Source organism: Schistocerca serialis, chromosome 10 (genome assembly GCF_023864345.2).
Source record: "Schistocerca serialis cubense isolate TAMUIC-IGC-003099 chromosome 10, iqSchSeri2.2, whole genome shotgun sequence".
In the NCBI taxonomy this organism is placed as follows: domain Eukaryota; kingdom Metazoa; phylum Arthropoda; class Insecta; order Orthoptera; family Acrididae; genus Schistocerca; species Schistocerca serialis.
This window is the reverse complement of record NC_064647.1, coordinates 84,156,290-84,173,617: the sequence shown is the minus strand read 5'-3', so window position 1 is coordinate 84,173,617 and position 17,328 is coordinate 84,156,290. Positions and strand designations below refer to the sequence as shown.

Sequence of the window (17,328 nt, the reverse complement as noted above, 5' to 3'; positions counted from 1 at the left end):
CATGTGTGCCATCTGGATCCTTCCCATCAACACCAGGTTTTCTGAATTTTGCAGGTGGGAACTCTCCCTGCAATATATCCTATGTTCTCATAATCCTCCTGGCTTCAACCTTTGTTAGTTATTGTCCTTAACCTAGCCCCTCCCTGTTCCCATTCTAGCACTACGCATGCCTCTATTCCACCAATGTATCTTGTATTTCTACTTTTCTCCTTTTCCGCCAACCAATCCCCCTTCCCCTGCCTTCTGTCTAACCACCCAACTGTACCTAACTGCCCTACCCTCTCTCCAACTCATCACTGTCTACTCCAACAAGCAGCATTTTACCATTCCCACCCCTACCCTGCTATCATCTCTCCCCCTCCTTGCCCTCCTCCTCACCCCCACCAACCAGTTTCCTCTCCCACAAGCTGCCAGAGACTGTGGTCGCACGTGCGTGTGTTGAGCGTGCGCACATGTGCGTGGGGGGGGGGGGGGGGGGGGGATGTCTATTTTTAATGAAGGCCTCGTTGGCCGAAAGCTCACTTTCTGAAAGTCTTTTTGTTGGGCCTATCTGCGACACAGCATCTCTGCTATATGGTGAGTAGCAACTATACTTTTCAAATATTGTTACATTCCATCCCGCATTTTCCATTGATTGATTTTGATTTGTAAATGTCGTAACATATCACTTCTAAAGCACAGAAATTGCTGGTGTGCATTCCGGCCAGGCATCTGAGGTCATTGCACAGGAAACTATTGGGTAAGTTTGTCATATGGTATGGCAATACAAGAACCCAATATGAAACACTATTATTTTCATGGAAAGTTAGTATTTTGTTCAATGGTACTACAATTTCTGACTTGACCGAAAAGAGAATGTGTAGTACATTTGGACACAGAATCTGGGAACGCACAGAAATTTTTGCACTCATTCAGTGCAATAGATGAAACTTCAATCTGGTACCACACTCCATAATATGAGCAACTATCAAAACTATTGAACTTTTGAGAGTTGAGCAATGAAAGTTAATGCGTTATGTCTATTACCTTGAAACTAGTGCAAATGGTAAAATTTCATTCTTTACAAGAAGTATTATTTTATAATTTTGCTTAGTAGCTATTTTTAGATAAATAAAATATTCCTTTGAATTTCTTAATTAGCATTATAATGCTACATCCTAAGAAATTTATTTACTACTAGTGACCCGCCAGAGCTTCCCGGGGTTAGCACTACGTATCTACGGCCGGACAACATCTCTGGCACAGCAGTAATTTTGTCTACGGTAGAGTTATGACTAAAATTCAGATAACAATGTTAGGTAAGAGAAAATCATCACTTTCACATAAGGGACTACAAATTGCTTCACAATGCAATTTGGGTATCAAAGAGACCGTGCAGTCGCAGCTGCTGCCAGTGGCACGGTAGCTCTCAGTCCCCGTCACTGCCACGACACGTCACTACAAATGTCAATTAAATTTGAAACAGGTAACACTTGTGTCACCTCAGAAATTGCCAACTACAATGCCCATCTGGCATGGGTATCAAAATACCTATAGTAGTTCTTGAGATTAGCCTTCACAAGCAGGCACCAAAAGGGGAGACTATAATATTTATGGAAGGAGAATATGTGTGTGTGCATGCCTAGAATGTGGTGGTAATAATAATAATAATAATAATAATAATAATAATAACAGCAAAACAACATCAACTTGCATGCTTGTAATGAGTTACCTAACTGGGCAAAGGGAACCAACAGTTCAACACTGAATTCAAATCACATTTAATTTCTGGATAACCTCCACATCATTGAGAAGTGCATACAATGTTAAAAAGGTAGAGTTAAAATCTAGTGCTCCACCTGGGATATGATACCACGATCTTGGTTTCCAAACACATACTTTACCACCAGGCTACCAGTGTCGACAGGGATTTTGAGCTAGCTCGGCTGTTCTGTAGAGTTTTGGCGGCTGTACCACTAGGCAGTAATGGCACCATTTTGACGGTGGCGAGGAACTTTAATTCGTTATAGTTCAACCAATTTCCATAAATACTTATAAATTATACATGTAAACTGGGTCAAAATCCTAACAGTTGTTCCTCACATCAGTTCGAACATAACAGACAGAAAGTGCAGCACGAAACTTCAATTTATGTATGAGCAGAACAGACAGATAGAAATTTTACTAACGAAGATATTTTTCCTTCCTTAACTCCACTGTATGTAAAATAGGTGCCACCAAGTACCTCCAGCATTAGCAGGGGAACCTCTGAATTGTGGACCTCAACAAAGTGAAAGTGTCAAATTTTGTACAATCTACATTCCTTTAAATGTTTCTATTGATTTGTAGTGCATTCTCAGAGAACCACTTTGTGCTGCAATAAGCACTGTACATTCTCTGGTACAGTACTCGCCTCTGTGATTCCAGCAAGGATGTACACTGCACCACTGGTGAGTGTAATTGATGTCTTGGACCCCTGAGTCACTGTGCTGCATCATGTTATGGAGGACATGTCCCGAAGCTCAAAGAAGTTGCAAATCCTGGGTCAATTGGAATGAAAATAAATCTAATCTAATCTAATCAGAATGATTATTATTGTGTGTGTATAGATCACCATCAGACAATTTTACTTTTTTCCTGGAAAACCTTGAAATGCTGCTAAATTAACTCGAACATCAACTAAAACTTCAATTGTTCTCGAAGATATGAAAAAGAACTGTTGCTAAACAACAACAAAAAATGATCAATCTGTTCTTATCTTATTAATATGACAGCAACAGTAGTTGAAGACTTCAGATGCATGAATGAATCTGAAACAATAATTGAGCATTGATTTGTCAATAAGAACAAGCATGAGAATATTACTTTATATCTAAAAACAAAGATTCTGTAACTTACCAAACGAAAGTGTTGGTACGTTGATAGAGACAATAACAGACACAAACACACACACAAATTTCAAGCTTTCACAACCCACGGTTGCTTCATCAGGAAAGAGGGAAGGACAGGGAAAGACGAAAGGATGTGGGTTTTAAGGGAGAGGGTAAGGAATCATTCCAATCCCAGGAGCGGAAAGACTTACCTTGGGGGGAAAAAGGTAAGTCTTTCCGCTCCTGGGATTGGAATGATTTCTTACCCCCTCCATTAAAACCCACATCCTTTCGTCTTTCCCTCTCCTTCCCTCTTTCCTGATGAAGCAACTGTGGGTTGCGAAAGCTTGAAATTTGTGTGTGTGTGTTTGTGTCTGTTATTGTCTCTATCAATGTACCAACGCTTTCGTTTGGTAAGTTACAGAATCTTTGTTTTTAGATATATTTTTCCCGCGTGGAATGTTTCCCTTTAGAATATTACTTTAGAAATAGATTTTTGGTTTTTGGATCATAATGCAGTCATGTTGATCTTAAATAATACATCTACTAAGGCTCTAATAGTCTGTGCTAATTACAGGGAGAGGAGATTTATTGATGAAGAAAGCATAAGGCTTTTTGATCAAAACTTAAAAAAATACAACATGGGACATGGAATTGACCTGTGATGTAGATAAAAAGTCCGAGTCATTTCTTGCAAGTTACAGGCACTGTTAGGATGTCTCACTTCCTGCCAAGCAACTCAGAATTAAAATAATAGCTGAGACATGAGTAACCTAGGGAATAAAAAAAACAGCAGACACTCTCAGAATTTTAAACAAATCTGCCAGAAATACTACTGCATTAGAACCATACAAGAAAATTTACAGGAAATTATGTAAGAAAGTTTAATAGCAGCTAAGAAACTTAATAATGAATCTTACATCAGAACAGGTAGAAACAAAATAAAATCAACCTGGGAAATAACAAGTAGGAATAGAGGTGTAAAAAAAGTGAAGGGAAGACTGTTGTGGATCCACTGCAGATAGCTATCATACTCAACACACACATTACACAAATACAGTGGCATAACTAATTCAAAGTAAGTGTAATTGCACGCACGCACGCGCACGCACACACACACAAACCCAGCCATTTCCGGCAGCTCGGACTCGAGTAGCAGAGATGGCTGTCGTGCAAGCGTGATGTGCACTTACTTGTCTCAATGTGGATGTATGTGCATTTCCTTTTCTGATGAAGGCTTTAACTGAAAGCCAATTTGTAAGTCTCTTTTCACTGTGCTGTCTGCAACTTAATGTGTCATGTTTATGGCAAGTAACAACCTATATTTCCCTTGTACTGTTGTTTTAATTAGATGAAATGATCAACGAATAACAGAATATTTTGTAGCGTTTTCCAAAAGCTGCTTTTGCAATGGAGGAAAATAAAATAAAAATCTTGCTCAGTCAACTGCATGCAGCAAAGAAGACAATGTTGTGGAAATGTTTGATATTAACAGAGAAAGAATTCATTAGTGATTTTTTATTTGACTTATTAAGGTACTCTCGTATCAGGAGAAATATATATGAGGAGGCAAATACATTCTTTCATACATACACTTTTCCCGTCCTTTGATGCATGTATTGTAATCGTCAAGGCGCTGCCAGTGATCGGGCTTATGTGAGAGCCGAGGCACTGGGGGAAGGGTCAACACTATTATTTTTTCTGTGCGTAGTGTCAGCTCTTTCACAACACGTCTCAGTTTCCTCTTCATAAGGTCCATTTTTGTATCCTGGAATCATTTAAAAGTTGTACATTATAGTAAGCTTAATATATAGTATAAAACATTTAAGATTAAATAATACCTCGGTCCCACAAAAATGTAATTAATTTCCTACATTTTCTGCAGTTGCAATATCATCCACATTTATTAACTGCTATGTAAAGATTTGCATACTACCACTGTCAAAAAACTTCAATCAGTTTTCGAATTTAGTGACGTGTCAAAGTCAGTAAATTTTGAGTTAGAATCAGCTAATTTTGTGTCAAAAGGTTTTTCATTTTTTTTATGCTCAATGGACAAGAAATTGGGAAAGTGTCTACATTAACAGATTGTCCTACAGTCTCACAGTATGTAATTGCTGCAGTGATGATTTGTATAAAGCACCAATTATGATAGACAAAGAAAAGGGAAAGGCAACCACTTACATACAGTGGACTGATGCACAGAGCACAGCAGCACTTAACAGAAAACTGCATTCATGCTAGCCTGCGAGTGCTAGCTCTTTTTCCAGCAATAGTACACATTCACACGATAACCACACAGACGTACGAATGATGTGACTGATTATCGATATTTGATCGCTGAAAGCAGCTGCCTGAACTGATGGAAGTGGGGAGGGGAAAGAGAAGGACACAAGGAGGGGTAGCGGAAAAGAGGCAGCTCTCTGAACAGATGACTTGCAGCTGCACAATGAAATGAAAAGAGTACAGAGAGTAGACCAGAAAGAAATGTAAGAGGGAGAGGCGGAAAAACTGAGGAAGGGAAACGAGAGTAAGGTGAAGATGAAGGGAAAGAAGTGGAAGGGAGAGAGAAGGGAGTGGGGTTGGAAAAGAGGGAGAGGAAGAGAGGTGGGAGAATGCCCACATGGTGGTGGTGGTGGTGGGTGGGTGGGGGTAGGATGTGTGGAAGAGGAAGAGTGGTGAGGGAAGGTAGTGCATAACCTGGACAGAGGAGTGGTGTGGACAGAAGAAAGTAGGGAAAAGGCAATATAAGGCAGTGCGAACAGCTTATCAGAGGTTTAGGCCAGGAGGATCGCGAAAGTGCAGGACTTGTTGGAGTGTGTGTGTGTGTGTGTGTGTGTGTGTGTGTGTGTCAGGCCTTGCACCTGGGCTCATCACAAGGGAGCGACCAATGGATGCAGGATTGGGAGTGGGACTGGAATAGGGACGGGAAAGGACATTCCATAGGTTGGGTGGGTGGCAGAACACTACTTTGGGATATGTGGGAGAGATTTTGGGTAGAATATCCCTCGCTAGGAGAATGTGGGAAGAGCTGGTGTGTATGGTATCAGGAGGACATTGGAAAAGGTAGTGTTCAGTGGCCCCCAAAACCACAGGCAAGAGGACTATGGTGTACAAGGGCATTGTATACAGTGGTCAACACGGAGACTGACATTAATGGGACAGGAACTGTGAAGAGGAGGCGAAGGGGATGAGCAGTGTCTTGAATTTAGGATGGGAGATTGCGGGCAATAATTTGGAAGTGTTGGTCAACAAAGGCAGAGATTTGTTCTGTGGGAGCATTGTACCCAGTCACAATGCATGACCACAAGAACAAAATATTTGATGACAGAATTGTATGTTTATTGCATTATTTCTGCAGTTTGTCTTGTTATGGTGGATCTTCTTGCAGGTAAATCAGGAAAACATTCGGAGTGTGATTCCAGTAAGTGGTATGTTGGACTATGTATCTCCCCATGTTTCAATTTATATCACAATGTACTTCACTATGAACAGCAAATTTTGCTTTGTTTTTGTGTGTTTCTTTAGAGCTAAATGGGCTGTAAAAGAAATTTAAACAGAAAGTTTACTTGACGTGCATCTTCATATTTTTGCACTGCAAAGACTGATCAATAAAATTTCGGGTGTGCAGCTGCATAAATTCAACTTCTTCTTCTTCTAATACTTCGGCTGAATACCGACCAGCCATATTCAGAGTGAGCCAAGGTGACAGACACCTCAGATGGCTGGACGGTATTCAGCCGAAATATTAGAAGAAGTCAAATTTATGCGGCTGCACGCCCAAAATTTTATGGACCAGAAAGTTTACTTGTTTGCTAGCTACAATGTGTATTTGAATACCAGAAGCTCTTTCCAGTTTTTTTTTTTGTTTCTGATAGTTAATATTAAATTGAAGTTCTTCTGTACATTCATATTTCACACTAGCCATGTCAAAATATGTACATTTAAATTAAAGTAGGAAGTCCAAGAAACTTAAAAATGTTTTTGAATATGGACTATGTATTTGAACACAAGAGTTATAATTAAAACACACACACACACACATTTTATCCAGTCCACTCGTAATGGCAGCTACATACAAAACCATAAAAATATATAGCCAATGCCTAGGGAATGTTTAATAAAGTATTATACAAAAATTTGAAATAAATTGGTCAAGCACTTTTTGAGATTTTCTTATTTACATACTATTATATACATATTATATATAAAAACAAAGATGAGGTGACTTACCAAACAAAAGCGACCTGCCAGCACTTTTGTTCGGTAAGTCACCTCATCTTTGTTTTTATATATAATTTTTCCCATGTGGAATGTTTCCTTCTATTATACTATTATATACATAGTTACACAGCAACACTGTTTCTGGGTGCAAAAATAAATTTTCGAAGCTACTGCTTGACACAGACTGTAATAGAAACAAGCTCAACTCAGAGTGTGGGTCACAACTATTCTAGAACACGAGAAGAGGGCTAGTACTGAAAAAGCAGGGCAGTGCCTGTACTTCACTGCTACACAGCAAGCAGAGCTATAGCAAAGAGTGCAAACAATGTAGTACAATGGCATACAGAATGTTGGTCTGCATACTCTAAATACGCAATATCTGAGCTCTGCCACCTCAAGGTGTGCTAGTACTGATGATAAATGTGTAGGCAGGAAAAACCATCTGTAGCTGAGACAACTCAGTGCTGACAAGACTACGGACACCTCTGTTTCTACATCTACATCTACATGGCTACTCTGCAAATCACATTTAAGTGCCTGGCAGAGGGTTCATCAAACTACCTTCACAATTCTCTATTATTTCATTCTCTTACAGCGCAAGGAAAGAATGAATACATATATCTTCCCGTACGAGCTCTGATTTCCCTTATTTTATCTGATGATCGTTCCACCCTATGTAGGTCAGTGTCAACAAAATATTTTCGCATTCGGAGGAGAAGGTTTGGGATTGGAATTTCCTGAGATGATTCCGTTGCAACGAAAAATGTCTTTCTTTTAATGATTTCCAGCCCAACTCCTGTATCATTTCTGTGACACTCTCTCCCATATTTCGCGATAATACAAAACGTGCTGCCTTTCTTTGAACTTTTTCGATGTACTCAGTCAGTCCTATCTGGTAAGGATCCCACACTGTGCAACAGTATTTTGAAAGAGGACGGACAAGCATAGTGTAGGCAGTCTTCTTACTAGGTCTGTTACATTTTCTAAGCGTCCTGCCAATAAAACACAGCCTTTGGTTAGCATTCCCCACAACATTTTCTATGTGTTCTTTTCAATTCATGTTGTTCGTAATTGTAATACCAAGGTATTTAGTTGAATTTACGGCTTTTAGATTAGACTGATTTATCATGTAACCTAAGTTTAACGAGTTCCTTTTAGCATTCATGTGGATGACCTCACACTTTTCGTTACTTAGGATCAACTGCCACTTTTCGTACCATTCAGATATTTTTTCTAAATCATTTTGCAGTTTGTTTTGATCTCCTGATGACTTTATTAGTCAATAAACGACAGTGTCATCTGCAAACAACCGAAGACGGCTGCTCAGACTGTCTCCCAAATTGTTTATATGGATAAGGAACAGCAAAGGGCCTATAAAACTACCTTGGGGAACGCCTGAAATCACTTCTGTTTTACTCAATGACTTTTCGTCAATTACTATGAACTGCGACCTCTCTGACAGGAAATCGCATATCCAGTCACATAACTGAGATGATATTCCACAAGCATGCAATTTTACTATGAGCCGCTTGTGTGGTAGAGTGTCAAAAGCCTTCCAGAAATCCAAGAATACGGAATCAATCTGAAATCCCTTGTCAATAGCACTCAGCACTTCATGTGAATAAAGAGCTAGTTGTGTGTCACAGGAACGATGTTTTCTAAACCCATGTTAATTGTGTGTCAATAGACCATTTCCTTCGAGGTAATTCATAATGTTCGAACACAAAATACACTACTGGCCATTAAAATTGCTACACCAAGATAAATGGGTATTCATTGGACAAATATATTATAGTAGAACTGACATGTGATTACATTTTCACGTCATTTGGGTGCATAGATCTTGAGAAATCTGTACCCAAAACAACCACCTCTAGCCGTAATAACGGCCTTGATACGCCTGGGCATTGAGTCCAACAGAGCTTGGATGGTGTGCACAGGTACAGCTGCCCATGCAGCTTCAACACGATACCACAGTTCATCAAGAGTAGTGACTGGCGTATTGTGACGAGCCAGTTGCTCGGCCACCATTGACCAGACGTTTTCAATTGGTGGGAGATCTGGAGAATCTGCAGGCCAGGGCAGCAGTTGAACATTTTCTGTATCCAGAAAGGCCCGTACACGACCTGCAACATTATGTCGTGCATTATCCTGCTGAAATGTAGGGTTTTGCAGGGATTGAATGAAGGGTAGAGGCACGTGTCGTAACACATCTGAAACGTAATGTCCACTGTTCAAAGTGCCGTCAATGCGAACAAGAGGTGACCGAGGCGTGTAACCAATGGCACCCCATACCATCATGCTGGGTGATACGCCAGTATGGTGATGACGAATACACACTTCCAATGTGCGTTCACCGCAATGTAGCCAAACACGGATGCAACCATCATGATGCTGTAAACAGAAACTGGATTCACCCAAAAAAATGACGTTTTGCCATTCGTGCACCCAGGTTCATCGTCGAGTACACCATCGCAGGCACTCCTGTCTGTGATGCAGTGTCAAGGGTAACCACAGCTATGGTCTCCGAGCTGATAGTCCATGCTGCTGCAAACATCATCGAACTGTTCGTGCAGATGATTGTCATGCAAATGTCCCCATCTGTTCACTCGGGGATTGAGATGTGGCTGCATGATCCTTTACAGCCATGGGGGTAAGATGCCTGTCATCTCGACTGCTAGTGATATGAGGCCGTTGGGATCCAGCATGGCGTTCCATATTATCCTTCTGAACCCACCGATTCCATATTCTGCTAACAGTCATTGGATCTCGACCAACGCGAGCAGCAATGCCGCGATACGATAAACTGCAATTGCGATAGGCTAAAATCCGACCTTTATCAAAGCCAGAAACGTGATGATACGCATTTCTCCTCCTTACACGAGGCATCACAACAACGTTTCACCAGGCAACGCCGGTCAACTGCTGTTTGTGTATGAGAAATCGGTTGGAAACTTTCCTCATGTCAGCACGTTGTAGGTGTCGCCACTGGCACCAACCTTGTGTGAATGCCCTGAAAAGCTAATCATTTGCATATCACAGCATCTTCTTCCTGTTGGTTAAATTTCACGTCTGTAGCATGTCATCTTCGTGGTGTAGCAACTTTAATGGCCAGTAGTGTACATTCTAAAATCCTGCTGCATATTGACATTAACGATATGGGCCTGTTTAAGCAACAGACAAATGATTGCCTAACCTACAACAATCACATGATATTTGGCTTTAAATACTCCTGTTTCATCAGCTTGTCTGTTCATTTTGTCTGCATCACTGACCCCAGTGGAATGACAGTTTCGCTAGTTACAGGTTAGCACTGATGGCTAAATGTTATGTGCTGCTTGCAGCCTGTCTGGGACTGCTGCCTGCCTGTTGTGGGTGGACTTCGTCACTCCACAGCGTCGATCCTGATAGATCGCAGCCCTGACTGATAGAAGAATGCTGATCTAAGGGCCTTTTTCCTTTGGTGAAATGCCATCTTCCTTCAACATACTAAAACTGCAGTCAGGATCCAAAATTGAGTTTTTGAAAAATCTGCGAAAAGAATACAGGAGGTATGACAAAAGTTTGAGAAGCCAATACAAAAGCAATGGATAGGCAAGGACCTGCGGAACAGCGAGCAAGTCAGCTTCCACGTTTCAGAGTTGGTTACCAAGCTGTGCATGACAAATGGGGGGGGAAAAAAAAAATCAAGAAATTTTTAATGAAATATAGTGGTCCATATCGGATTACTGAGATGACCTCCCAGGCTAATATGAAGATACAGTTACCTACCAAAACACTGATTATACATATTAGTAGAGTGAAGCCCTTTGATGGTGAGATAGACACATTACTGCAAATTCCTTAATGGTACCACAGCAGAACAAGAAACTGGGGAAGGTTAAGAAGTATGCGCTGCCAAATACTTGTGCTACGCACAGGACACCGGATGAATTTAAATTGAGGAACTAATTTTACACTGTACTTGTCCATGCTTTTCCCCTTTCCTATGCAGCATTAAATTTTATATTGCATGTTAGGGATTGATAAGAAATTAGGGTAAGTCACTTGTTGTTGTTAGGGGGAAATCTTCTGAAGAAGGAAGGGGAATTGATGGGCATTCCTTTCCGCTAGGTGGAATGATGGGAGGGGCACCCCAAGGTAGTACTGTATTCGTGACGCTGCTACATGTCATTGGAGAAGCGGGAAGTGCCATCCTGAATTAATCGTTGAACGCAGACATATTGCTGACTAGACATCACCAGATACTAGGACTAACTTTCAAAGTTAGAGACAAGATTCGCAGGCACCTAGAGGTATTCAGGGAATTACACAAAACACCACAGAATGAAGCTGTTGTCTCTGAGATTAATGACAAATACACGTGGTAGCAGCTGTCGTTGTACGACAAGTTAAGAGCACAGATAATGCACACAAGAGAGGTAGTACCACAGGCAGTTTTACGCAGAAAGAGGTGGTGGGTCAACGCAGGTAGGATCTAGGTATAAGCCTTATTTGGGACAGAAAACAAAAGAAGATGTGATTGAGCTCAATACAACTATAAGTCAAGTGCAAGATACACTGTGCAACCTATTGAGGAGTCTCATACCACTAAACCAACGAACCTGGAACGTAATGTACTGACCAGTATTAGAGTCGTACCGGAGGCACCTGAAGAGCTCATAACATATGTACACAATACAGTAGCAACAGTCAATAATAACCTGGTGGTCATTCAGAAATGACCATCTCTAGACTGTTACAGATACTGGTGGTCAGTGTTAATGAAGCTACATGTCAAATATAAGAATGCAAGAGGCCATTCATCAAGCAGTAGTGGGCAATTAAGTTTCGTTTTGTTGCCACCTGACAAGTTTTGGAAGGATTACATGAATCACAGAGATTTTCCAATGGACCTACAGCATGCAGTTGAGTTGATGCAACAATGGATAAGATGAGAGTAATGATATCAAACTGATATCTGGTAATGAATCCACTCATATTATCAATGGTTAGCTGGTTGGTTGGATGATTAATGGAATCAAAGTACTAGGTCACCAGCCCCTTTCTTCTCAAACTCAAAGGTCTCCATCATGGAACATCAGAGATGACCTACTGCACAAAACCTGAGGAAAGAAAATCCAAAGGTCAATGAAGGCTATGTAAGGAACAAAAAATAAGAAAGAGGGAATATAGGAAGAAAGGCAGGTGAGATGCCCTATCTAGGATAAGAAAGGGAGAATACAGAAAGAGAGGCAGGTGAGATGCCCTATCTAGGGCGTGACCCGAAGGCCCCGAAAGCGAGGGGACATACATCCCCCCAACGCACGCCACTTACCAGAGGTACACTATGAGATCTAAAGTATCTGGACACCTAGCTGAAAATGATTTACAAGTTCGTGGCACCCTTCATCAGTAACGATGGAATTCCATATGTTGTTGGCCTACCCTTAGCCTTGATGACAGCTTCCACTCAATCAGGTCCTGGAAGGTTTCCTGGGGAATGGCAGCCCATTTTTCACGGAGTGCTGCACTGAGGAGAGGTATCAATGTCGGTCGATGAGGCCTGGCACGAAGTTGGTGATCCAAAACATCCCAAAGGTGTTCTATAGGATTCAGGTCAGGACTGTGTGCAGGCCAGTCCATTACAGGGATGTTATTGTCGTGCAACCACTCCAGCACAGGCCGCGCATTATGAACAGGTGCTTGATCGTGTTGGAAGATGCAGTCACCATCCCCAAATCGCTCTTCGACAGTGGGAAGCAAGAAGGTGCTTAATACATCAATGTAGCTGTGACAGTGCCATGCAAAACAACATGAAAAACACAACCACACCATAACACCGCCGCCTCCGAATTTTACGGTTGGAACTACACACAATGGCAGATGATGTTCACCGGGCATTTGCCATGCCCCCACCCTGCCATCGGATTGCCACATTGTGTACTGTGATCTGTCACTCCACACAATGTTTTTCCACTGTTCAATCGTCCAATGTTTATGCTCCTTACACCAAGTGAGGCATTGTTTGGCATTTCCCAGTGTGATGTGTGGCTTATGAGCAGCTGCTTGACCATGAAATCCAAGTTTTCGCACCTCATGGTTGACTGTCATAGTACTTGCAGTGGATCCTGATGCAGTTTGGAATTCCTGTGTGATGGCCTGGATAGATGTGTGCCTATTACACATTACGACCCTCTTCAACTGTAGGTGGTTTCTGTCAGTCAACAGATGAGGTCGGCCTGTACACTTTTGCACTGTACATGTCCCTTCACATTTCCACTTCATTATCACATGGGAAACAGTGAACCTAAGGGTGTTTAAGAGTGTGGAAATCTTGCGTACAGAAACATGACAAGTGACACCAAAACACCTGACCATGTTTAAAGTCCGTGAGTTCTGCAAAGTGCCCCATTCTGCTCTCTCACGATGTCTGATGACTACTGAGGTCACTGATAAGGAATATCTGGCAGTAGGTGGTAGCACAATGCACCTAATATGAAAAACTTATGTTTTTTGGGGTGTCCAGATACACAGTGTACCTCAATCACTCAGAAATTGACTAGGTAAGACTATCAACACAGACAGGGCAGGAGAAGCACAGATAGACATAAGTTCAACAAGTCAAAAAGACCAAGTGAGAGGGTGGGAGGAAAGGTAAAAGAACAGATAGGGTGTGGGCTGGGGTGGACCACCAAGCTCAGACAGCCGCAACCCAGTCTGGGCAGAAGAGGCAACAGAGTACCCTGCCAACCCCTCAATAGGGTAATAAGGTTAAGTGGCCCCTCCTCAAAGGGATTGGGAAAAGCTCTCTTCACGAATAAAACGTAAAACTAAGTCAGCCACTGTGGTATTTTCTCCTAATACCAGATGTAGTGAGGCACGAATATTAATAAGAGTCTGCCCCAGGGCAGCTAGATCGGGACAGTCCAGCAAGATGTGGACCACTGTCAAAGGGGATCCAAAATGACAGTAGGGTGGGTCCTTGCATGATGGAGGAGATGACTGAGTCACGCGAATACGGCCAGTGTGAAGCAGGCAAAGGATGGTAGAGTCCCTGCGAGAAGCCTGCATGGAGAACCTCCACAATTTTTTAGTCTCCTTCATCACCCGTTCATTCCATATTCCAGATCCCTAAAACTTGACAGCGTAATACCAATCAGAGGTCTGTTTCCAAATTATTTATATCCAGAGTTGGCTTACTGGTAGCCAGTTTGGCTAACCTATCAGCAAGTTCATTCCCCGGGACCCCAATGTGACCCACAGTTCAGACAAATGTCACCGAGCATCTACACCATTCACGGGTATATAGGGAATCCCGGATAACCATGACCGAGGAATGGCGAGTGTAACACTGGTCAAGAGCTTGCAAGTTGCTCAAGAAGCTGCTACACATGAGAAAGGACTCACCAGTGCTGGAATGTCCGTCTGGCAAGGAGCACAGTTCAGTACGTATGAATGCATGCCTTCACGGCGATATTCATTAATAAAATATTCTTGCGTTTCAAGTCACATCAACAGGTTAACTACTTACCAGCTTTTGGCAGAGATCTCCTCTGCTATTGTCAAGTGTACTTACATAGCCACGCCACCATCAGTGATGTCACTGGTGCCTAGTCCCACGCCCGCTCCAACGCCCCGATCATGGGATCCCAAGCCGTTCTCAGCCGCAATCCACCGTCTTTATAGAGGGTGTTGACTGATATTTTGATCTCTATTGCTTCATGTATTATGCTATTCCAGAAGCCGTTGATCCATTTAATAATAGAAGTATCATCGGAAGCAATTCAGTGTCAACCCTTGTATCAACCCTCGTATCATACAAGCTTTTGTTTGTTTTGTTTAGAACAGCTCAGTGTCAGCTAGACCGTCAGTGAGAGCGCACCGTGAGTTCTAGCTGCTAATAAGGAGAGTACACTGTTCGTTTGTTACATATTTTTATGACCTTCAAACAGGAGCGACTTCAGTAATGGATATGAACTGTGATTGCTGTGTACAGATGTGAGCTGAGTTGTTGACCCTTCGCTCACAGCTCCAGGCAGTGTTTGCTTCCGTCACGCAGCTTGAGGCTGCTGCCAAGGGGCATCACTGTGGGGGACTGGATGCAGGTATGCGAGGGACGTCAAGCGCGTCCCACGTGTCCGCTGATCGGTCTACTGCTATGGCTGCCCCGGGTACTGCCTGCGTTGAGATTGACCCTCCACCTGTGATCAAGTGGGAGATCATTCCAAAGTCTGGCAGACAGTGAAAGACTTTCCGAAGGGCCAATCGTAGGGCCTCACCAGTTCATTTGACGAACAGGTTTCGAGCGTCATCTGTGGCTGAGGAAGTCTCCAAGACAGATACAGTTGGTCACCCCGTTCCAGAGGAAGCTTCTCGGCCCGCAAGGTGTGGGCATTCACAGAGGGTGGTTTGCTGGTAGTTGGGAGCTCCAACGTTAGGTGCATGATGGGGCCCCTTAGGGACATGGCTGCCAAGTAGGAGAAGGAAGCAAGTGCGCACTCCGTGTGCATATGAGGGGGAGTCATTCCGGATGTGGAAAAGGTGCTTCCGGATGCCATGCAGAGTACAGGGTGCAGCTAACTGCAGGTGGTGGCCTGTGTCAGTACCAATGACGTGTGTCACTCTGAATTGGAGGAGATTCTCTCTGGGTTTTGGGCAACTAGCAGAAATGGTAAAGATTGCCAGTCTTGCTTGTGAAATTAAGGTGAAGCTCACCATCTGGAGCATTGTAGACAGAACCGCCTGTGGTCCTTTGGTGCAGAGGCTAAGGTGGTTCTGTGATCGTGTAGGCTGCAGATTCCTTGACTTGCGCCATCGGGTTCCGCTTAATAGGTCAGGAGTCCACTACACACAGGAAGTGGCTACATGGGTAGTGGGGGCTGTGTGGAAGGGACTGGGCGGCTTTTTAGGTTAGAGGGTCTTAAGGAACCACGGAAAGGGCATCCATCTAAAAGGGGGCAGGTAAAACACAGTAAGGTAGTTGTAGTATCGATCGCTATTGTAGTTGTAAATTGTTGTATCTGTGCTGGGAAAGAACCAGAGCTCCAAGCACTAATAGAAAGCACTGAAGCTCAAATAGTTATAGGTACAGGAAGCTGGCTAAAGCCGGAAATTAGTTCAGCCGAAATGTTTTCAAACACCCTAACAGCGTTCAAAAAGGATAGATTAAATACAGTTGTTGGTGGAGTATTTAGTGCTGTCAGAAGTAGTTTACTGAAATTGAAGTACATGGTTCCTGTGGAATAGTACGAGTAAAGGTTATACTTGACAATTGGACTAAACTATTAATTGGATCGTTTTACTCAGAAGATATGGTTGCTGAACAGATCCAAGAAAACCTGAGCCTCATTTCAAATAGGTACCCCACTCATACAATTATAGTCTGTGGTGACTTCAATCTACCCTCAATATGCTGAATAATTATACATTTAAAGCTGGCAGCAGGCATAAAACGCCATTCGAAATTGTATTGAATGTTTTCTCAGAAAATTATTTTGAACAATTAGTTCATGAGCCCACTCGAAGTCTAAATGGCTGCGAAAGCACACTTGACCTCTTAGCAACAAATAATCCTGGACTAATAGGGGGTATCATGACGAATACAGGGATTAGCGACGAAAAGGCAGTTGCTGCTAGGCTAAACACCATAAAACCCACAACCGTAAAAAAGAAATGCAAAGTACATTTATTTAAAAATGCTGATAATAATGGTCTTAATGCCTTTTTAAGAGACAATCTCCACTCCTTCCGATCTGATCACGTAAGCTTAGAAAAGATGTGGAATAATTTCAGAGAGATAGTATCGATGGCAATTGAGAGATATATGCCACATAAATTAAGAAGTGATGGTACTGATCCCCCATGGTACACAAAACGGGTCAGATCGCTGTTGGAGAAGCAACAAAAAAAATCGTGCCAAATTTAAAAGAATGCAAAATCCCCAAGATTGGCAAAGTTTTGCAGAAGTTCAAAATATAGCACGTACTTCAATGTGTGATGCTTTTAATAATTTCCACAACGAAACTCTTGTCTCGGACTCAGGCAGAAAACCCGGGGTGATTCTGGTCATATGTAAAACGCATCAGTCGCAAGACGCAATCAATACCTCCACTATGAAATGACAACAATGAAGTCACTGATGACAGTGCCATTAAAGCAGAGTTATTAAACACGGTTTTCCAAAACTCCTTCACCAAAGATGACATATTAAATATTCATGAATTCCAATCAAAAACAACTGCCAACATGAGAAACAGAAGTACATATCCTCGGT

At 42.3% G+C, this 17,328-nt stretch overlaps 1 protein-coding gene across 1 annotated transcript in view; it reads right to left on the bottom strand.

Moving 5' to 3' along the window:
- Positions 1–17,328, bottom strand: part of LOC126424803 (uncharacterized) — a 154,076-nt gene that overhangs the window by 35,607 nt on the left and 101,141 nt on the right. The window contains exon 5 of the mRNA XM_050087593.1: positions 4,443–4,617. Within this exon, the coding sequence (XP_049943550.1) occupies positions 4,443–4,617 (175 nt within the window). The remainder of the gene's footprint in view (positions 1–4,442; positions 4,618–17,328) is intronic.